The 21,519-nt window shown below is 55.4% G+C and overlaps 2 protein-coding genes across 2 annotated transcripts in view; one reads left to right on the forward strand and one right to left on the reverse strand.

Annotated features, from left to right (window-relative positions):
- Window positions 1–19,896, forward strand: part of IFT172 (intraflagellar transport 172) — a 42,785-nt gene extending 22,889 nt beyond the window's left edge. The window contains exons 19-48 of the mRNA XM_002709949.5: window positions 735–819; window positions 1,088–1,180; window positions 1,679–1,756; window positions 1,971–2,219; window positions 2,312–2,390; window positions 2,597–2,717; window positions 2,898–3,042; window positions 3,554–3,643; window positions 4,168–4,265; window positions 4,386–4,521; window positions 4,598–4,714; window positions 5,058–5,200; window positions 6,457–6,550; window positions 6,697–6,761; window positions 6,948–7,128; window positions 7,339–7,448; window positions 7,550–7,679; window positions 14,737–14,835; window positions 15,000–15,109; window positions 15,226–15,289; window positions 15,418–15,504; window positions 15,788–15,904; window positions 16,408–16,518; window positions 17,018–17,137; window positions 18,386–18,481; window positions 18,723–18,782; window positions 18,866–18,964; window positions 19,196–19,349; window positions 19,519–19,610; window positions 19,746–19,896. Coding sequence (XP_002709995.2) covers window positions 735–819; window positions 1,088–1,180; window positions 1,679–1,756; window positions 1,971–2,219; window positions 2,312–2,390; window positions 2,597–2,717; window positions 2,898–3,042; window positions 3,554–3,643; window positions 4,168–4,265; window positions 4,386–4,521; window positions 4,598–4,714; window positions 5,058–5,200; window positions 6,457–6,550; window positions 6,697–6,761; window positions 6,948–7,128; window positions 7,339–7,448; window positions 7,550–7,679; window positions 14,737–14,835; window positions 15,000–15,109; window positions 15,226–15,289; window positions 15,418–15,504; window positions 15,788–15,904; window positions 16,408–16,518; window positions 17,018–17,137; window positions 18,386–18,481; window positions 18,723–18,782; window positions 18,866–18,964; window positions 19,196–19,349; window positions 19,519–19,610; window positions 19,746–19,835 — 3,313 coding nt within the window. The 3' untranslated portion in view covers window positions 19,836–19,896. The remainder of the gene's footprint in view (window positions 1–734; window positions 820–1,087; window positions 1,181–1,678; window positions 1,757–1,970; window positions 2,220–2,311; window positions 2,391–2,596; window positions 2,718–2,897; window positions 3,043–3,553; window positions 3,644–4,167; window positions 4,266–4,385; window positions 4,522–4,597; window positions 4,715–5,057; window positions 5,201–6,456; window positions 6,551–6,696; window positions 6,762–6,947; window positions 7,129–7,338; window positions 7,449–7,549; window positions 7,680–14,736; window positions 14,836–14,999; window positions 15,110–15,225; window positions 15,290–15,417; window positions 15,505–15,787; window positions 15,905–16,407; window positions 16,519–17,017; window positions 17,138–18,385; window positions 18,482–18,722; window positions 18,783–18,865; window positions 18,965–19,195; window positions 19,350–19,518; window positions 19,611–19,745) is intronic.
- A 73-nt stretch (window positions 19,897–19,969) lies between these two features.
- On the reverse strand, window positions 19,970–21,511 carry KRTCAP3 (keratinocyte associated protein 3). Its single transcript, XM_002709802.5, has 7 exons — window positions 21,359–21,511; window positions 21,040–21,224; window positions 20,895–20,954; window positions 20,564–20,752; window positions 20,341–20,475; window positions 20,149–20,261; window positions 19,970–20,070 (listed from the first exon to the last, which is right to left on the reverse strand). Exons 1-6 carry the CDS (start codon window positions 21,384–21,386, stop codon window positions 20,154–20,156), a joined length of 705 nt encoding a protein of 234 aa, XP_002709848.2. The 5' UTR covers window positions 21,387–21,511; the 3' UTR covers window positions 19,970–20,070; window positions 20,149–20,153.
- Between the last annotated feature and the right edge of the window lie 8 nt (window positions 21,512–21,519).

Below are 21,519 nucleotides of genomic sequence, written 5' to 3' on the forward strand. Positions count from 1 at the left end.
CTGACTCTCCTGCCTCGACCCTGGTGCAGACCTCTGCGTCTTGCACCTGCAGCACGGCAGAGCCTGTCCAGCAGGCGCACGGATACTGTTCTTGCACCCTGCAGGCCAGTCATTCCACAGCAGATGAAGTCATTTTTTAAAAAACTTGAGTTAGATTGTATCAGTTTCCTGCTTGGAATTTTCCAATAGCTTACTATTGCATTTAGTGTGGAATCCAAACTCCTTGCCGTGGCCTGAGGCCCTACAAATATTTGGCCTCAGCTTCCTTCTCATACCAGTTACCTGCTTGCCCATTAGTCACAAGCCACACTGACATCCTTTTGGCCCAAGCCAAGCTCCTTCCTGCTGTAGGGCATCTCCGCTAGCAGTTTCCTTTGTCTGCAATGACTTTCCCCATCTGCCATGACCGGCTCTTTCTCGCATTCAACTCTCAACTCAGATTAGCTCCTTGGAGAAAGAAGCCTCCTGTGACTACCAACTTAACTAGGCCCCTCATTCGTTGTCTGCAATATCACATGATTTCCTTTTTCACTCTCTCATTTTTGTTTGCTTAAGTATTTGTGTCCACTGGAAGTTCCCCGAGAGCAAGGGCCTCATCTGCTTATTCCCTTTTGTGTGTCCAGTGACAGCAGCAGTGCCCGGCACATGACAGAGCTCCGTGTCTGTTTGCTGAGCCAGTGGTTCAGTGATGGCCCTCTGGTAACGTCACTATTACTATTGCTCCCATGCTGTAGGTGTTTTTCTGCACTGGGCCATGTAGCAAAAGCTCGATTCCTGCATGAGACTAATGAGATTGCAGATCAAGTGTCCCGGGAATATGCAAGTATTATCCTCCTGACGCATTCAGGCTCCCGAGCCAAGACTTCTGCCAGCACTCAGCCCCACGACTCCTAGCCTTCCAGCCTTCCCTAGTTTCTTCTGCCCTGCCCACCCCAGCACTCTCCTTGAGTGGCCCATTTTTGGAACTGTTTGTGAAACCTCAAGCCTCTAAGCCCCCCATAAATCCGTTTAGTCTCCCAGGTCGTCCCTCTAAGCATCCTGTCTCAGCCCACACAGACAGAGTCCAGAATCTCCTTTTCTGCCGCAGGGTGGAGAGGGAACAGACTTCTATCAGGTCCGAGCACGTCTGGCCATGCTCGAGAAGAACTATAAGCTGGCAGAAATGATCTTCTTGGAACAGGTAACGGGGAGAAGGGATGCGAGGGGGAGGGGACCCGTGGGGTCTGCAGCAGCCTGGGAATCTTCCAGACCTTTCAAGAGAGGTATACATAGCTGATTTCACTCCTTTCTTTCTTCCTTCCTCTTGTGTTAGTCATTACTGTATCTGGGCAGACTTCCTCCTTTGGCCTTCAGTTATTGCTTTCTTTTACAAATAGGCTACTATCAACCCCTTACTCGAGAGCCTGTTGTTGGAATTCTTATCTGTAGGGGGTTCGGGTTTTGTGGGGCCCAAAACTTAGATAAATCAAGGAGCTCTCTTTAAGAGAATTTGCCTTGGAAGGGCCTGTGCAAACAACCCTGCAGCATAAGGTTCTTAGTTTCACAATAAATCCACACCTGCTATGCAGTAAGGAAAGCGTGTCTTGCTGTTCATGGCCTAGCACCTTAGCCAGGGCTTGCTGATTTCAGATCCTGGTATATTCCTGATGTCCTGCTTTCCTCTGCCTGGTCCCCCTAGAATGCCATTGAGGAGGCCATGGCCATGTACCAGGAGCTCCACCGTTGGGATGAGTGCATTGCTGTGGCTGAGGCCAAGGTACCCGTTTTGTCTACTCCACAGTTGTTCAGAATTGGGTTCCACCACTTTCAGAAACCTCCTATTGTCAAGGAGGCCATGGAAACCAGAGTAGGGTTGGAGCAGGTACCCGATACAGGGAGGAGTAAGGATACTAACATGCGGGGGAGGGGGAGGGTTGGAGCAGCACAGGAGGCAGGGCTGTGACTCCTGCTTCTCCCCTGTGCACGTCCAGGGGCACCCAGCCCTGGAGAAGCTGCGCCGAGGCTACTACCAGTGGCTGATGGACACAAAGCAAGAGGAGCGAGCAGGTGAACTTCAGGAGAGCCAAGGGGATGGGCTAGCAGCCATCAGCCTCTACCTCAAAGCTGGGCTCCCTGCCAAAGCTGCTCGGCTGGTGCTGACCCGAGAGGAACTGCTAGCCAACACGGAGCTGGTGGAGCGCATCACCACGGCCCTTACCAAGGGAGAGCTCTACGAAAGGGTAGGGCTGGCTTCCTTTCCCTTCCTTTTGCAGTGTCAGGTGGGTCTATGTGTCATGGCGGTGCCGTTATAGTCGTGTGGTCTGTGTAACAGGCAGGTGATCTCTTTGAGAAGATTCGAAATCCACAGCGGGCCCTCGAGTGCTACTGTAAAGGCAATGCCTTCGTGAAAGGTATCGGCCACTCCCCAGCCCCCTTACTGTTGTACACGCTCGGGCACCACTCTTTGCGCTCCTCATTTGGCGCATTGATTCAGGCCGGGCGACTTTGGTTCGCCACGCTTCCGCTCCTCACCTCTTCACGCCTCATTTCCCTGTCCCACTTGTCTTGAGTTTCCTCCCTGGAAGTCTGAGCTGAGTACCTTCTGTATCCCTGGCAGCTGTCGAGCTGGCTCGCCTGGCCTTCCCCGGGGAGGTGGTGCGACTGGAGGAGGCATGGGGGGACCACCTGGTGCAGCAGAAGCAGCTCGATGCCGCCATTAACCACTACATCGAAGCCAGGTACGGTGGCATGACAGTGGCAAGCAGAAGTGGGCATGGCGTGAGAGGTAGTGGGGCAAGGAGGAACATCGGAAAGAAGAGCTTTTCCGGTCCAGGCTGAAGTGTGCTGACGGGGTCTCCGTACCCGCATCCATCTTCCTCTTCCCTCATGCATATTTATGTCCTCCCCAACTATGCCAGGTGCTCCATTAAGGCAATTGAGGCTGCCCTGGGTGCCCGCCAGTGGAAGAAGGCAATTTATATATTGGATCTACAGGACCGGAACATCGCGTCCAAATACTATCCTCGCGTGGCCCAACACTATGCGTCTCTGCAGGCGTATGAGGTGGGGAAGAGGCCCTTTGTGCAGCACGAGGCAGTGCAGTTCGGGATAACAAGGGGAGAACCTAAAAACAGGAAGTGGAGGCCAGCTCACCAGCTCCTTCTTTCTGGGGCCCAGACAGCATCAGCACTCTGCCTGGGAAGAAAGTGGTTTACTTTCCCCGTGTCATCTGGTGTGATACAGACTCCTCCTTCCCGACAGAGAAGGGGAGCCCCCTCGGGCACTCTTCCGGTGCCAGCACGAGTGATTCTCCATGGGTCGCTCCAGCATAGTTACACTGTGGAACTGCCTAGAGCTGCAGAAATGGGACCCTGGGAGTTCCACCGAATTGTCCTCAGACTGTTGGGGCAGGGCTTCTTTCAAAGAGTGGGAGGTCTGAGACCCCCATACTTGTCTTTTCTCTTATTCCTAAGGTAGCGTTGCAGGCTGTCCACGGCCGCGGCTGAGGTCTGTCCTCCCACGAGATGCCTCAGCTCTGTCCCCTGACCGTTTGCATCTCCCTCTCACCACCTAGATTGCTGAGGAGCTCTATATCAAGGGTGACCGGACCAAGGACGCCATAGACATGTACACCCAGGCTGGCCGCTGGGAGCAAGCTCACAAGGTAGGGAACAGGGCAGTTCGTGAGAGCACTCTGCCTGAGTGGCTGGGGCGGGAGGGTGGGCCTTGTTCCTTGCTCCCTGATTTGCCCCCATCATTGGCTTCGCTGAAAACTGAGAAAGTGTACCAAGGTGTCATGTGGGCCACCAGGATCCCTAGCCACAGGGAAAGGCAGGGATGAGGAGAGGCCCCTGTTCCCAGGCCTGTCATTCTGAAAAGAGCAGATGGACTTGGGAGCTGAGGAATCTGAGCTTTGGTCACACTGATGGCTTTGTTCTCGCCCCTAACTCCAGAGCTAGTAGGGGCAGTGGGAGTCTGGCCACACGCATACATGTTCCAGCACAAGCCATCACACGCCTTCCTGCCAAGGCAGAGTAACGTTCTTTCCCAGTCCCGTATGGCCTTGGAATTCCCATACCGTTACCAGGAGAGTTCCAAGTACCTGGGCAGACAGGTTCCCCTGAAGCTCTGCTGCCCATGCCCACGGGACTTGGCTCCTGTGGCCACCCAGGCTGTCTGTCTGCACAGCTGGCCATGAAGTGCATGCGACCAGAAGATGTGTCGGTGTTGTACATCAACCAGGCCCAGGAAATGGAGAAGCAGGGCAAGTACCGTGAGGCTGAAAGGTGAGTGGTGGCTCAGGGCTGGAAGGGGCAGTGGAGTCTGAGGGTGCGAGGCCCCTGCCCAGAAAACAGTGGCGGCAGGACGTGGGGCTCGGAGGCCACAAGTGTATTTGCCATCCCCAGGCTCTATGTGACAGTGGACGAGCCTGATCTTGCCATCACCATGTTCAAGAAGCACAAGTTATACGGTGACATGATCCGCCTGGTGGGGAAGCACCACCCCGATCTACTCAGCGACACACACCTCCACCTGGGCAAGGTGAGCCCTTCCCCCGGCCCGCCCATCTCGTTCCCAACTAGGGTGCGTCCCCTGCATCCTGACCACCTTCCTGCAGGAGCTGGAGGCTGAGGGCCGTCTGCAGGAGGCTGAGTACCACTACCTCGAGGCCCAGGAGTGGAAGGCAACAGTGAACATGTATCGGTCCAGTGGGCTCTGGGAAGAGGCCTACCAGGTAAGTCTTGGCCACACTGGTGGGGCCCCACCCTCTTTGCCACTTTGAAATGACTGCTTCTACACTGGGCACCGCATGTTTGAAAATGTAGTAAAGACCAGAGTCTATTTTGCCAGAGACATGTCCACTCCTGTAGACACAAAATTTCACTTGTAACCTGGAGAGTCTGTGGACTAGCTGAAGCCCATCCTTGGACTCTGAGCACTTCAACCTCAGTGAAGAGGCTCTGAAACTTAGCCTTCGTCCTGTGGGTTTAGATTCTTGTCAGAGGTGAGGTCAGGGGCCCAGCAATGGGAAGGGGGCAGCTCTGCCCTGAGGACTAATGAGTGGCTTTGCTTTCCAGGTGGCCAAGGCTCACGGAGGAGCTAACGCCCACAAACACGTGGCCTACCTGTGGGCCAAGAGCCTGGGGGGGAAGGCTGCCGTTAGACTGCTCAACAAGCTGGGGCTCCTGGAAGCTGCCATTGACCATGCTGCTGACAACTGGTGAGGCCCTGAAGCCCACCCTCCCCGGCCCTGCCCAGCCAGGGCACCTGCACACAGGAGGGAGAGTCCTGTGTAGTGGAAACTTTTTCCAGAAGCGGAGGCAAGAGTGAAGACCAGTGCTAGAGAGGTCCTTGGGAGAACATGGTACAGTGGCAGGAACAAATGAGTAACTGTCCTGTTCACCAGGGGCTGAGACTGGGTTTAATCTTTGGTCTTTCTGGAACGTGGGGAGGGGACAGCTTTATTTTTTTTCTTTAATTTTAAAAATTTATTATTTTGAGAGACAGAAGGGAGGAGAGAAAGAGAAAGACAAGCTCGCATCTTTTGGTTCACTCTTCAGATGCTCACTGGGCTAACGTCAGGAACCTGCGACCCCATCCAAGTCTCCCATGGTGGTGGCAGGAACCCAGCTATGTGAGCCATCACCTGCTGCCCCCAGTGTGCACACTAACTAGCAGTAAGCCTAAACCAGGAGCAGGGTTTAGGCTCAAGCCAAACACTCCAGCATGGGATGCAGGCCTCCCAACCTGGGATCTTTTTTTTTTTTTTAAGGTTTTATTTATTCATTTGAGAGGTAGAGTTACAGATAGAGAGAGAAACTGAAAGGTCTTCCATCCACTGGTTCACTTCCTAAATGGCCGCAATGGCTGGAGCTGGGCCAGTCAGAAGCCAGGAGCCAGGAGCTTCTACCAGGTCTCCCATGAGGGTGCAGGGGCCCAGATACTTGGGCCATATGCCACAGTGCCTGCCCCTCAACCTGGGGTCTCAACCGCTAAGCCAAATACCTGCCCCAGGGACATCTTTTAAAGCTAGGACTGCACTAACAGAGACCGAATTCCAAGTAATAGAAATATGCTTCTGATAAATGCAGAAAGAACTCTTCTTAAGCAGATGTTACAAAGGCCAGGAGCAGGGCTAGATGGCTGAGGGTAGACTTGGAGAGGCTGCTGGTGTTGCTGGGGCTCAACAAGAGGCGTGAGCGCAGCCAGGGCTCCCCACCAGCGAGGGTTGGGAGGCTCCGGCCTCCTCCTCTGCGGGGAAGTACAGGCTTCCCCAGCTGTCTGTGGATCCACAGTGACACGGCGTCGCCATCCCCGGGCTGCCTGCCCCTGCCTTCCGGTGCCTTTCTCTCTTCCGCGGTCATTTTACTTCGGTTTCTTTTCATCTTGGCCCTTTCCTCCCCGCAGTCCTCGTCCCCTCTCTGCTTCCTGTTTCCCAGTGACGTGAGCAGCTCTCGTCTGCACCTTCCCTTTCAGCTCCTTTGAATTTGCTTTTGAACTCTCTCGGCTGGCCGCCAAGCACAAAACCCCCGAGATCCACCTCCGATACGCTATGTACCTGGAGGATGAGGTATGATGGGATTTGGACCCTGACCGCAGAGCCCTCCTGTTCCGTCCACTAGCCCCCTGCTGCCAGGTGCACAGACTCCTGTCCCACAGCTGCCCACGTGGCCCGTCTGCTTCTCACCCTGAGTGGCCGCCGTTCTCTCCCTGTAGGGTAAATTTGAAGAGGCTGAAGCTGAATTCATCAGCGCTGGCAAGCCCAAGGAAGCGGTACTGATGTAAGTTACCCACAAATTCCCCAGTCCTGTCCTCCCAGTCCCGCTCCAGACCTTTCCTGGCCATCTTCACCTTCGCTCAACCTCGAACCCATGAATCGTGCACCCTCCAGGACATGGCTGTTTGTCTCCCACTGCTGAAGCCTCAGTCCTGTACTCAGCTTCTCCTGTGTCCCCTCCTGGGGGCAGGTTTGTCCATAACCAGGATTGGGAAGCAGCTCAGCGTGTGGCCGAGGCCCATGACCCTGACAGTGTCGCCGAGGTGCTTGTGGTCCAGGCCCGGGGGGCCTTGGAGGAGAAGGACTTTCAGAAAGCAGAAGGGCTGCTGCTGCGGGCCCAGAGGCCAGACCTGGCCCTCAATTATTATAAGGTGGGTGCTGGATTTGAGACCACGGGGGGAGGTCCACAGGATCTGACAGCAAGGCTGGTCCCCCGGGCTGAGCGATGGGGCAGGCTAGTGTGGAGGAGGGGGGAAGGTAGGCAAGAGGGAGAAGGGAGGTCCAAGGACGCAGGCATCAGAGGGCCAGGCACCTGTGGGGCAGTGGGAAGCCGGCGTGCTGACACCTGGAAACCTGAGCAGGAAGCGGGGCTGTGGAGCGACGCGCTGCGGATCTGCAAGGACTACATGCCAGGCCAGCTGGAGGCGCTGCAGGAAGAGTATGAGCGGGAAGCTACCAAGAAGGGGGCCAGGTAGGACGCCGGAGGGCTGGGGGGCCCGCGAGGCGGGCACGGTGCGGGGAGGCCGTGCTGCCCTGCCCTGCCCCTGGCCCCGAGCGCTGCGATATCCACAGGAGCGTGGAGGGGCTCGTGGAGCAGGCCCGACAGTGGGAGCAGGCCGGCGAGTACAGCCGCGCGGTGGACTGCTACCTCAAAGTGCGGGAGTCGGGGAGCAGCAGCCTGCAGGAGAAGTGCTGGATGAAGGTGAGGCGTCTCCCGCATCTCCCGGCATCTCCCGGCGTCTCCCACGTCTCCCGCGTCTCCCGGCGTCTCCCCCCAACTCCCCCACCCCACCCCACGCACGCTCGGCTTCCCTCCTGGGCTTCTTGTTTTCCGCCAGGTAGCAGGTGTCTGCCGCGTGCTCCCCCGTATCAGAGCCAGATCTTGGGAAGGCACTAAAAAGGATGGAAGGCAGAGCCCTGAGAGCCAGAGGTTGGGAAAGCTCGACTAGATGAGCACAAGGCACTATTCATTAGTACTACACCTGAGTAAGAACTGAGGCGGGTGCTTCAGAGCGGAGCTCAGAGAGGAAGGAGGTCTCTGTGGGCGGCCGTGGTCAGCAAGGCTCCGGGAGGGAAGTGGGGGACCAGGACAGGAGGGAGAAGGGCAGCTCCAGACCCAGGAGTCAGCGCCAGACAGAAGCCGTGACAAAAACCTGGGCTCCTCCCCTCTTACCCAAGCTCCGCAAAGGAAACCTCTAGTAAATTAAGCCAGGCCAGTATGTTTTAGTTCTAAAACGTGTTAGAGAAACTGGATCACAAAACACACTCACAGTGGTGCCTCATGACATTTATGGGGGTGGGGGGAAGGAGGTGGAATTAAAAGCTGTGTCCAGAGGCCGGCATATTGGAGTGCCTGGCTGGAATCCCAGCTGCCAGGCTTCCAATCCAGCCCCCTGCTGCTGCATGTCCTGGGGGCAGCAGGTGATGGCTCAAGTACTTGTGTCCCTGCCTTCCATGTGGGAGGCCCAGATAGTTTTGGGCTCCTAGCTTTGGCCTGGCCTAGCCCTGGCCATCGCAGGCATTTATGGAGTGAACCAGTGAATGGAAGATCTCTCTTTGTCTCTCTCTCTCCCTCACTTGCTCACTCTTGTTCTTGTTCTTTCAATATTTTTTTTAAAGATTTTTATTTATTTGACAGGTAGACTTACAGACAGTATAAGTAAGACAGTAGCTCCACAGCAGCCGGAGCTATGCCGATCCGAAGCCAGGAGCCAGGAGCTTCTCCTGGTCTCCCATGCGGGTGCAGGGGCCCAGGCACTTGGGCCATCTTCTACTGCCCTCCCGGGCCACAGCAGAGAGCTGGCCTGGAAGAGGAGCAACCGGGACTAGAACCGGCACCCATATGGAATGCCGGCGCTGCAGGCGGAGGATTAACCTAGTGTGCCAGTGCACCAGCCCCCCAATATTTTTTTTAAAGATATATCCATGGGTGGACATTTGTCACAGTGGTTGAGATGCCACCTGGGACATCTGCATCCCATATCAAAGTGCCTGGGTTTGAGACCTGGCTCCTGATTGCAGCTTCCTGCTAATGCTAACCCTGGGAGACAGCAGGTCACGGCTTGGCTGGCTGGATCCTTGCCACCCACCCACATGGCAGGATTAGGGTCCAGGCTCCCAGCCTCAGCCCCAACTAGGGGCTGCTGTGGGCACTTGAGGAGTGAACCAGAAGATGGGAAAGTGCTCTGTCTCTCTTCCATTCAAATAAGTAAATTTATTTTGAGCAAAAAAAAAAAAAGTAGGCCGGCGCCGCCGCTCACTAGGCTAATCCTCCGCCTAGCGGCGCCAGTACACCAGGTTCTAGTCCCGGTTGGGGCGCCAGATTCTGTCCCGGTTGCCCCTCTTCCAGGCCAGCTCTCTGCTGTGGCCAGGGAGTGCAGTGGAGGATGGCCCAAGTGCTTGGGCCCTGCACCCCATGGGAGACCAGGAAAAGCACCTGGCTCCTGGCTCCTGCCATCGGATCAGTGTGGTGCGCCGGCCGCAGCGCGCCGGCCGCGGCGGCCATTGGAGGGTGAACCAATGGCAAAGGAAGACCTTTCTCTCTGTCTCTCTCTCTCACTGTCCACTCTGCCTGTCAAAAAATAAAAAAATTAAAAAAAAGTAAATTCATGCATAATTTTTTTATAATTCTCATTTTCCACAAACCTTTTGAAGACCGTATATATATTTATATTTTTTATATTTATGTATATATATATATATATATATGTAAATGGGGTGGAGGAACATAGTGATTAATAACAAGGAATTGGCTCACATAATTATGGAGGCGGACAAGTACCAAGATCTGCAGGGTAAATTGGCGAGTGGGAGACCCTGGCAGCCCTAGGTACTTCCTGTCTGATGGCTGGGAGACTTGAGCGCCAGGAAGGGAAGAACCCTCCCTCGCTCAGGGAGAGGCAGCCTTTTTGTTCTACTCAGGCCTTCAACTGACTGGAAAAGGCCCTTCCACATAAGAGGGACAGTGTGCCTTCCCAGTCTGCTGATTTAAATGTCAGTTTTATCCAGAAACACCCAAAATAATGTTTGACCAAATATCTGGATACCATGTGGCCCAGTCAAGTTAACATATAAAATTAATCACATACACATATGTAATCACATTTGCATATTCTTGAAATTGGGATGTATAATCTAGTTTAAATCATGCACTTCTGATACAGTGTAAAAGGGGCAGCATGTGGCATAGCAGGTAAAGCCACCACCTGCAACTCCAGCATTCCATGTGAGTACCTGTTCCAGCCCTCACTGCTCCTCTTCCAATCCAGCCCTCTGCTGGTGTGCCTAGGAAGGCAGTGAAAGACAGCCCAAGTGCTTGGGCCCCGGCACCGACATGGGAGACCCAAAATGAGGCTCCTGGCTTTGGCCTGGCCCAGCCCTTGCCCTTGCAGCCATCTGGGGAGTGAGCAAGCAGATGAAAGATCTCCTTTTCTCTGTCTCTCCTCTCTCTGGAACTCTGCTTTTCAAACAAATCTTTTTTAAAAAATACAGTGTAATATGATTTGGGCAAGTTTGAGGCAGGATGAGATTGTCCCACAAAATGTTGGTTTAATGTTGCTCTTGCAAAATTTCCCTTGGGTTCCTCAGGCCTTATAATTTTTTCCAAAATGTTTATGTTTTATTTTTAAGATTTATTCATTTGAAAGATAGAGTTGGGGGGGATATTTTCCATCCACTGGTTCACTTCCCCAAATGGCTACAACGTCTAGGTCTGTGCCAGGCTGAAGCCAGGAGCCAGGAACTCTTAGTCTCCCATGTGGGTGGCAGGGCCCAAAGACTTGGGCCATCTTCTGCTGCTTTCCCAGGTGCATTAGCAGGGAGCTGGATTGGAAGGAAAGCACTCTGATACGGGATACCAGTGTCACAAACAGCAGCTCTAACCACTGGGCCACAATGCCAGCCCATATTTATTTTCATCTTCTTGAAAGGCAGAGTGATGAGAGATGAGAGGGATCTTCCATCTGCTGGTTCACTCCCCAAATGCCTGCAACAGCTGGGAACTTGAAATTCCACCCAAGTCTTCTTCCATGGGGGTGGCAGGGGCCCAAACAAGCATTAGCAGGAGCGTGGATCAGAAATAGGGTAGCTGGAACTAGAACTGGTGCTCCTGTATGGTTTAACCCACTGTGCCACAATGCAGTGAGGTCTTACAGCTGAGTAGCTCCTAGAAGGTGGAAGGAAGGAAGTAGAAAGGGGGGCTGACTTTAGTCAGGAAATATTTATGAAGCAGGGGGCGTCTTTTACTCTGGAGCATTGTTTACCGGGCCTCTGCATGACTGCATTTTCTCTCTCTTTTTTTTTTTTTTTAAGATTGATTTATTTTACTTGAAAGTCACAGTTACACAGAGAAAGGAGATGCAGAGAGAGAGAGAGATCTTCCATCCTCTGGTTCACTCCCCAGATGGCTGCAACAGCCAGAGCTGCACCAATCCGAAGCCAGGAGCCAGGAGCTTCTTCTGGGTCTCCCATGTGGGTGCAGGGACCCAAGGACTTGGGCCATCATCTGCTGCTTTCCCAGGCCATAGCAGAGAGCTGGAGAGGAAGTGGAGCATCCAGGTCTCAAACCGACGCCCATATGGGATGCAGGCACTGCAGGTAGTGGCTTTACCTGCTACGCCACAGCGCTGGCACCTGCATCTTCTTCGGGTTAGCCCTAGAATGGCTCCCCGGGCCCAGGGGAAGGGCTATTCTAAGCTTTGAAGGGTGTGGCAGGTAAAGAAAGGGCAGCAAGACTGGTGAAGGGCAGAGCAGGGGATCTTAGCAGACTGTAGCTAAACTGGCTCATGTGGACATGAAAATCTGGTTAGGGTGTTAGCATACAGTATGTTAGCGTATGTATGTTAGCATACAGTGGTGACAGTGATCTTACAGAAAATTTGGGTTTGTACAATCACTGAGTTTTAAGGTTGAAAGGTATCTTCAAGGCCATCTGGGGGTGGGCAGTTGAGACGCTGCTGGGGGCCCTGTGTTCCACATCGGAGTTCCTGGGTGTGAGTCCAGCTCCAGCTCCCAGATGTAACTCCCTGCGAATAGAGGCCCTGGGAGGCAGTGGTAACGGCTCAAGTAGCTGAGAGTCCGCCACCCCTGGGAGACCTGGACTGAGTTCCTGTTGTAGCTTCAGCCTGGCCCTACCTAGCTATTGTAATCAGTTACCAGCAATGATCCCCTTCCGTGTGTGTGTGTGTGTGTGTGTGTGTGTGTGTATGTATAAATCAAAGATAATAACAATAAAAGATCATTTAATCTAGCACAGTCCACTAGAAATATAATGTAAGAAACAAATGTAAGCCACATGTGTACTTTAAAATTTCTAATAGCCAAGCTTTAAAAAGTAAAAAGGGAGTGGGCATTTAGTTTAGCAGTTAAGATGCCTGCTTCCAGGGGCCAACATGGTGGCACAGTGGGTTAAGCCACAGCTTGCAATGCTGGCATCCCATATTGGAGGGCTGGTTTGAGTCCCAACCACGGCACTTTTGATCCAGCTCCCTGCGGGTGCACCTCAGAAGGCGGCAGAGGCTGACCCCAGGTCCTTGGGCCCCTGCCCTGGCTGTTGTAGCCATCTGGGGCATGAACCAGCAGATAGAAGCGTTTTCTCTCTCTGTCCCTCCCTCCTTCCCTCTCTTTTTCTCTCTCTCTACTTCTCCCCCTCCTTCCCTCCTTCTCTGTCATTCTGCCTTTCAAATAAATAAATCTTAAAAATAAAAAAAGCCTCCTTCCACATTGGAATGCCCGAGTTCACCTGAGTTTGATTCCTGGCTCCAGCTTCCCGCTAGTGCAGACCCCTGTGGGCACAGGTAAGGGCTTAGGTAGCTGGGTCCACGCCGTCCATATGAGACCGGAATTGGGCTCCAGCTCCTGGATTCCTGGATTGGCCCTGGTCCGGCTCGAGCCATTGCAGGAATTTGGGGAATAAACTAGGGGATAAGAACGCTGTGTATGTATGTCTTCCCCTCTCTGCCTCTTAAATAACAAAGTTTAAAAATAATTTTTAAAGAAATAAAAGGGGCAGGCATTTGGCTCAGCTAAGATGCTGCTTGGATAAGTGCACTCCGTATCAGTGTCCCTGGGTTTGGGTTCTGGCTCCACGTGTGACCCAGCTTCCTGCTAATGTGCACCCTCGGAGGCAGCAGAGGGGGCTCACGTGCTCAGGGCCCTGCCACCCGCATAGGAGACCCCGTTAACTTCCGGGCTCCTGGATGTGACCTGCCCCACCCTTAGCTCTTATGAGCATTTTGGAAGTAACCAGCTGATGGAAGATCTCTCATCTTCCTGTCTTTCAAATAAAATTAGAATAAGTAAAAAATTTCAAAAAAGTAAAAAATAGAGGAAAATAATTGTAATATATTTTATTTAGTCCAATATATCTAAAATATTTTCATTTCAGTATTTATGGAGGGGTCTTCAAAAAGCTCATGGGAAGTGTATATTGTGAGAAACCATGGATTTCAAAATTTTTTACATTACAATAATCTCATCTTTTAAATATTAAAATTAATTAACTTTACTTGTTTGAAAGGCAGAGGGACCAGCATTGTGGCATAGCAGATAAAGCTGCCACCTGTGACACTGCCATCCCATGTGGACGCCGGTTCAGTTCTCAGCTGCTCCTTCCCAACCAGCTCTCTGCTAATGTGTCTGGGAAAGCAGCGGAGGATGGCCCAAGTGCTTGGGCCCCTGCTCCCATGTAGAGGACCTGGATGAAACTCCTGGCCCCTGGCATTGATCTGGCCCAGCTGTCTGGGGAGTGAAACAGTGGGTGGAAGATGTCTCTGTCTTTCCCTCTTTCTCTGTAACTCTGCCTTTCAAATAAAATAAATAATAAATATTTTTTTAAAAAAGTTACTTTAAAATGGGACACAAGTGTCACCAGTGGCATCTTAACTGCTGTGCCAAACACCTACACCTACTGTGACTTGTTTTTTGTTTTTGTTTTTGTTTTTTTTTAATTTCTTGACAGGCAGAGTGGACAGTGAGAGAAAGAAACAGAGAGAAAGGTCTTCCTTTGCCGTTGGTTCACCCTCCAATGGCCGCCGCGGCCAGCGCGCTCGGCCGGCGCACCGCGCTGATCTGATGCCAGGAGCCAGGTGCTTTTCCTGGTCTCCCATGGGGTGCAGGGCCCAAGCACCTGGGCCATCCCCCACTGCACTCCCTGGCCACAGCAGAGAGCTGGCCTGGAAGAGGGGCAACCGGGACAGAATCTGGCGCCCCGACCGGGACTAGAACCCGGTGTGCCGGCGCCACAAGGCAGAGGATTAGCCTAGTGAGCTGCGGTGCCAGCCTTTTTTTTTTTTTTTTTTATTTCAATTTTCCATGAACCTTTTAAGGTGACTTTATGCTAATATACAATATTCTTGAGTAATCTTTTTACTTTTTTTATACTAAGTCTTTCAAGTCCATCTGTGGATGAAAAGACTAAGGCTCATAATAGCCCAGCAAGATAACTGCATAGTGCCCTGGACTCCTCATTCTAGGAGTTCCTTCTGTTTCCTTGCTACCAAGATTCTGTGGCAAAGAACTTGAGAAGCCCGTTTCCCAAGGGTGGCAGGACCCAATGCAGTGACCTTTGACAGCAAAGAAAGTGTCGCAGAGAGTTCCTGGTGGGGATAGGTAGGTCCGCTGATGGCCGCCTGCAGGCTCCGACGGACCACAAGCAGAAGGGAGACAGTCAGCATCCGAGAAAAGTGTGTGCGGTCAGGGAGGCTGAGGCCCGGCAGCATTTGTCTCTGCTACCCGTTTCCCTTTTCTGTCCAACCACGCAGGCAGCTGAGCTCGCCATCAAGTTCCTGCCCCCCCAGCGCAGCCTAGAAGTCGTCCGGGCTGTAGGACCGCAGCTGATTGGAACTGGAAAGCACAGTGCAGTAAGTAGCATGCTCGGACTGTCAGGAAGTCCATTCCACGGAGATGGGCTGACCCGGCGACGGCACCCCCAGGAAGCGGGGCCTCTTGGCAGGTGTGGCTTGTGCTGGCGAAACAGGGGAGCCCGGGTGCAGGAGGTCGTCTCCCTTCTGTCCCCTGCGTGCAGGCCGCGGAGCTCTACCTGAACTTGGACCTCGTCAAGGAAGCCATCGACGCTTTCATCGAGGGCGAGGAGTGGAACAAGGCCAAGCGCGTGGCCAAGGAGCTCGATCCCCGGTAAACTCACGACCCCTCCTCCCCGGCTGCCCCTCCCACCTCACTTTGGAAAGACTGGGAGAAAGCTCCCATGGGGAGGGGCCTGTGGCGTTAGAGGTGTCTGTGCCTGTTCACAGATACGAGGACTACGTGGACCAGCATTATAAAGAGTTCCTCAAGAACCAGGGCAAAGTGGACTCGGTGAGGCGCACGGAGTCGGCGGGAGTCGGCGGGAGGTGCGGTGCCCACGGAGGCTCAGGGGAGTCTCCCTCTCCTCGCCGTCACGCGAGCTGTCTCCTCCCATGACTCTCTTTTCCACTGATCCACAGCTGGTGGGTGTGGATGTGGTAGCCGCCTTGGACCTGTACGTGGAGCAGGGCCAGTGGGACAAGTGCATTGAAACAGCTACAAAGCAGGTCCTGCTCTCTTCTTCCCGTTCCCAGCTCCTCTGTTCCTTTCCCTCCAGTTCCCCCTGCTCCTGACTGCATCTGTCTCCTCTCTCCCAAAGCCCAAAGGCCAGCTGTCTGGTCAGCATCCGAGAGCTTGGACTTCCACGCTCTGAAACTGGGCTCAGAGGTTTAGCTGCCCTCTGCTGCCTAAACTCACCTCTGGCTTCAAGTCACCACTCTCCCCTCCCTGCCTGGCCCTGCTTTCCACTGGTCCCAGCCTCACCCCTGCGTTTCCCCCACCCCACGACAGAACTACAAGATTCTGCACAAGTACGTGGCTTTGTACGCGACCCATCTGATCCGAGAGGGAGGCTGCGCCCAGGCACTGGCCCTGTATGTGCAGCACGGAGCTCCTGCAAACCCACAGGTAGAGCCCCTGCCCTCCTTGGGGGATATTTCCACAAGGAGAGGCTTCCGCTTCTGGACCACCCTTCTCCTTGGGCGCTGTCTTTGGGAAGATTCTGAGAACATTCGGCCCAGAGGCCCCCTGCCACCCCTTCTATAGGGTGCTGCCTCTTGAGGACTTACCTTTGAGCAAAGACCCAAGGAGCCCCCGGGTCTTAGCCAGTGCACAGGGACCTGTGTTTCCGGGAGGAATCCCACACAGCCCTCCAGGGCCTTCGTGTCGCCCTGAGACTCCCAGCCCGCGAACACTGATCCGCAGAGCCTCCACACAGTAGCCCGCACTCACCGAACACCCGCTAGCAAGAAACAGGGGCTTCCTCACTCCCTTCTTTTCCCTAAAATAACCAGGACTTTGCCTGCCACTGTCCCCCGCGCACACACACACACACACACACACCCCAGGCGCCACCCGCTCCTCCTCCCTTTGGCCCTCCCTCACCCGGATCTGCTTCCCTCGACCCCTAGAACTTCAACATCTACAGACGGATCTTTGCCGACGTGGTGAGCTCCCCTGGCACCAACTGCGCGGAGGCTTATCACAGCTGGGCTGACCTGCGGGACGTCCTCTTCAACCTGGTGAGGCACTGGCCCAGCCAGAGCGGGGGGCACGCTGCCTGCCCTGGCTGGGCCTCTTGCCGCAGTGTGCCGCATCTCCTTTGTACAGACGGCCAGCAGCCTCCGCCCTGTGGCCCTGGCACGCCTTTGACTCCTGAGGCAGGCTGTGCCCGCTTCCTCTTTTAAAAAAAAGATTCATTTATCTGAAAGGTGGTCGCAGAAAGAGAGAGAGAGAGAGAGAGGTCTTCTGCCCACTGGTTCACTCCCCAAATGGCTGCAGTGGCTGGCGCTGGGCCAGGAAGCAACGAACCAGGAGCTCCGTGCAGGTCCCTGCTGTAGATGCGGGCGCTCAGTACCTGGGCCGTCCTCTCCGCTGCCTTCCCAGGCACACGAGCAGGGAGCTGCATCGAAGTGGGGCAGACAGGACGGGAAACGGAGCCCACCGGGATTTGCTGGCGTCACGGACGACGGCCTACCCGCTGTGCCACAGCGCCGGCCCCACTCTCCCTTCCTTCCCTAGTGTGAGAACCTGGTGAAGTCCAGCGAGGCCAACTCCCCGGCCCATGAGGAGTTTGAGACGATGCTGCTGATCGCTCATTACTACGCCACGCGCTCCGCTGCCCAGAGCGTCAAACAGCTGGTGAGACGGGCAGGGGGAGGAGCAGCCGAGGACGCCTTCAGGGGCGTGAGGTGGAAGGAACCCAAGCTCTGAGTCCCCAGGCCTGTGGGCTCCAACTTCTCCACTTTTTTTTTTTTTTTTAAGATGGATTTATTTATTTGAAAGAGTTACACAGAGAGAGGAGAGGCAGAGAGAGGAAGAGGGAGAGGGAGAGGGAGAGGGAGAGGGAGGGGGAGAGGACTTTCATCCACTGGTTCACTCCCCAATTGGCCGCAATGGCCAGAGCTACGCTGATCCAAAGCCAGGAGCCTGGAGCCTCCTCCCAGTCTCCCACATGGGTGCAGGAGCCCAAAGAGTTGGGCCACCTTCTACTGCTTTCCCAGGACACAGCAGAGAGCTGGATTGGAAGTGGAGCAGCTGGAACTCGAACTGGCACCCATATGGGATGCTGGCACTGCAAATGGCGGCTTTACCCACTACGCCACAGCACCTTCCACCTCTTTTAGCTTCTTGTCTCTCTAATCAGTCTTTTAATCAATCTTTGAGCCTTGCTGAAGGGATTTTTTAAAGATTTATTATTTTATTTATTTGAAGGAGTTACAGAGAGAGGTAGAGACAGAGAGAGAGGTCTTCCATCTGCTGGCTCACTCCCCAGATGGCCACAATGGCCAGAGCTGCACCAATCCAAAGCCAGGAGCCAGGAGCTTCTTCCAGGTCCCCCATGTGGATGCAGGGGCCCAAGCACTTGGGCCATCTTCTACTGCTTTCTCAGGCGGTAACAGAGCTGGATCGGAAGTGGAGCATTCAGGTTCCAAACCAGTGCCCATATGAGATGCCGGCGCTTCAGGCCAGGGTGTTACCCGCTGCGCCACAGCACCGGCCCCTGGGAGTTTTCTTTCTATACTGCTCTGACCGTGGGGCTGCACCCACACAGCTCCAGCCTGGCTGTTCAGACATTCAAATCCCATGATTTCTGGATTCATCTCTTACAATGTATGCGTACTTCCGGCTTGTTTGTGATAGTTGACTGTATGTTTATCTCATGTATTTAGAGGACAGGATTCTAGAAGTGGGAGGAACCTTAGAAATCACCGATGCCCGTTCTCTTGCACAAATAAAAAAGCCAGTGATGCAGAAGGGCATGAGACTCGGAGCAGCGTATAGCCACCGCTGCTTGTCCAGTTCCGCGGCTGCCCCAGCTCTGGGACCCCGAGCCTGGCGCCAGTCACTGTGGAACCGGCATCCTAACCCTGGGGCTGGAATCCACAGGAAACAGTGGCTGCCAGGCTCTCCGTCTCCCTCCTGCGTCACACCCAGCTCCTACCTGCAGACAAGGCCTTCTATGAAGCAGGCACTGCCGCCAAGGTGCGCTGGGCAAGGAAGGGTGGGGCTGGCAGATGAGGAAGTGAGAGTGGAAAATAGACTACCCAGAAATTCTGCGCGTGCACAGCACAGCTGAGTGCCAGGGCCGAGACGGCGGGGGGGACGTGGTTCTCTCCCGTCTTCCTGCCTCCCGCCTCCCACCCCCGCCCCCGCCCCAAGTCCTACAGAAGCAGAACCCAAGCCCAGCTTGCTCAGTCCCATTTACAGCTTCTCCCTGCTGCAGGCAGTTGGCTGGGAGAACATGGCCTTCATCTTCCTCAACCGCTTTTTGGACCTGACGGACGTGAGTTGGGAGGTGGTGCCCAGAGGTCGGGAGGTGTTGCTGTCACACGCTCGCCTGTCTCACGGTTGCCTGCTTTGCCGCAGGCAATTGAGGAAGGGACTCTGGATGCCCTAGACCACTCTGATTTTCAAGATACAGACATTCCTTTCGAGGTGCCGCTTCCAGCCAAACAGCACGTTCCGGTAAGGGCGCAGGGCTGGACGCAGACACAACCACGCCAGTGTGAGGACATTGAGGAGGGAGGGCGACGAAATACAAGGCTGGGACTGTGTCCCCCCGACCACGCAGGACCGAGCATGGCTAAGGCTGTTGGACAGGACGCAGCTTAGCCCCCCCCCCCCGCCACTCCCACTTGCCTGGCCCTGCCCTCTCCTTCCTTACGGAGGGGAGGGGCTGCTCCCTGTCCTTCCCAGGAGGCCCAGAGAGAAGAGGTTCGAGACTGGGTGCTCACAGTCTCCATGGACCAGCGGCTGGAGCAGGTTCTGCCCCGTGATGAGCGAGGCGCCTACGAGGCCTCCCTGGTGGCAGCGAACACTGGTGTCCGGGCACTGCCCTGCCTCATCACAGGTACAGAACCCCACTGCGCAGGCGGAAGGAAGGGGGAAGCAGGAAGAGGAAGCAGTCATTTCCCTCTAGGTGCAAAGATGGGACCCTCCTCTCCCCCTGCCCTGGGCTGCTCTCCTCTCGCCCCTGGGGCTCTCAAACCCCGTTCCATCCCTCTTTCCTTCCTCCACAGGTTACCCCATTCTAAGGAACAAAATTGAATTTAAGCGGCCAGGGAAGGCCGCCAACAAGGACAACTGGAATAAATTCCTTATGGCCATTAAGGTTAGCGAGGGAGGCTTGAAGAGCGAGGGCGGGGAGAGCAGCTGCCCGTGACACTGAGCCGGAGCGGGTTTTCTTTGCGTCGGGAATGTTCTCGCATTAATGACTGCCTCTCTCGTTCTGTCCACCTGCCTACAGACGTCCCACAGCCCCGTGTGCCAGGACGTGCTGAAATTCATCAGTCAGTGGTGTGGCGGGCTCCCCAGCACCAGCTTCTCCTTCCAGTGACTGCTGGACTGGGGCAGGGGCAGGGCCTGCCCTCATTAAAGTTTTGTATTATAGTAACTAAGACCACAGGATGCCTTGATCAGTCCCCCAACACCAGCACGGCGCCCTTTCCCCTACAAGGAATCAGAAAGAAGAAAAGAGAAGTTCTTTTATTACTATGGTTCACATCATCCTGGTTCAGGGCCCCTCGCTCAGAGGGACACCCTTGTGCAGGGACCGAGCCATGGAACAGCGCCTGTTTGAAAGAGGGAAGAACCGGCCAGGTCAGAAGGGAGGCAGGGCTGGCCCGGTCCCTGCCCGTGGTGCCCAGTACCTGTCCTAAGCCCAGCTTTTCTGCGATGCCTGGATTTCCTGACTTTGGCCCAGCAGCTGTACGTTTTCGTGCCTTTTACGTTTAGGAGGTGCAAACTCTGTCAGTTCCTCCAGCTACAGAAGAAGACGGAGTTAGTCCCCGGGCCCTGCGAGAGGCTGTGTTGAATGAGCCTTTCCTGTTGCCCCTGCTCACCTGCCCCTGAAGCCCCTCCTTCCTGCAGGGCCCAACTCCCCGGAGGGTGAGTGCAGCCACGCAGCAGCTGCCGGACAGAGCGGCCTCCGCGGCGGACATGAGCAAAGAAGGGATCCAGAGGGCCAGGGCTGTTTCCTGAAAAGCAGAAGGAAACTCGGGACTGAGCAGGAGCAGGGCAGGGCCAAGTTGTTGTGGACTGCGAGAAGGAAGAGAATACACTAACATAGATTCTCGTGGGGTCAAAGGGGCAGTCAGTGTGTCCAGGCCCCTCATCGGGTGGTACCGGGTGGCAGTCAGCCATAAGACGGCGGCCACCGTTGGCCACGGTGAGCGACACGGCAAGGAGGAGGCCCAAGGAGCAGGCGGCGGACAGGAGCAGGTTCACCAGCGCGAGTGCCAGCAGGGCCCAGTGCTGGCAGGGAGAAAAGACGGGCGTGAGCGGCCGGGCCCGGGAACGCTCAAGGACTACCAGCCTCAGTTTCTCCACTTCAGGCTCCTCTCGCCCACTGATGGATGATGCTGTCAGCCCCCATATCCCTGAAGTCCCCTCTCACCAGGGCAGGGCGCAGGAGGTTCTTGGATACCAAGAGGGCCACAAGTCCCACGGAAACACTCTGCGGAAGACACCAAGCCTTTGGCGCGCTGGGCTCCCAGCGCGACTGCGCCCACTCCCCGCCCCCGCCCCCGCCCCGCGCTCACCAGCAGCCCCGAGACCACGGAGATGACGTTGGCGGTGGTGTACTCGGGCGTGATGGCTCCGCGGGGGTTGGCCACGTGCCGCAGGACGGTGCCGTGCAGTACGGCCCCCAGCAGCAGGTTCACGTGGCCTACCAGGATCAGCGCGAGGCCCACACGCATGAGCCGCCGGGGCCCTCGGGCGGCGTCTGCAAGGCACGGGGGAGGGGCAGGTCTGAACCAGGCAGGCGGGAGCGAGAGGCCCGGGCTCGCGGCGCCGAGCGGGCCAACCGCGGGCCGTAGGGTGGACCCCTCGCTCGCCAGGGAAGGAGGCGGAAGTTACCGAACGTGCAGAGACGGCAGCACCGCATCCTGTCCCCCCGCAGAGCGCCGGCGGCCCACGGCCCGGCCGTCTACCTGGGTCCAGGCCCCGGCCGGCCCGTCGCGCCCGCCCCGCCCATCGCCACCTGAGGCCCAACCCCCGCGCCGGCCGCTGGCTCCGCG

This window comes from Oryctolagus cuniculus, chromosome 2, assembly GCF_964237555.1.
Source record: "Oryctolagus cuniculus chromosome 2, mOryCun1.1, whole genome shotgun sequence".
Classification (NCBI taxonomy): Eukaryota; Metazoa; Chordata; class Mammalia; order Lagomorpha; family Leporidae; genus Oryctolagus; species Oryctolagus cuniculus.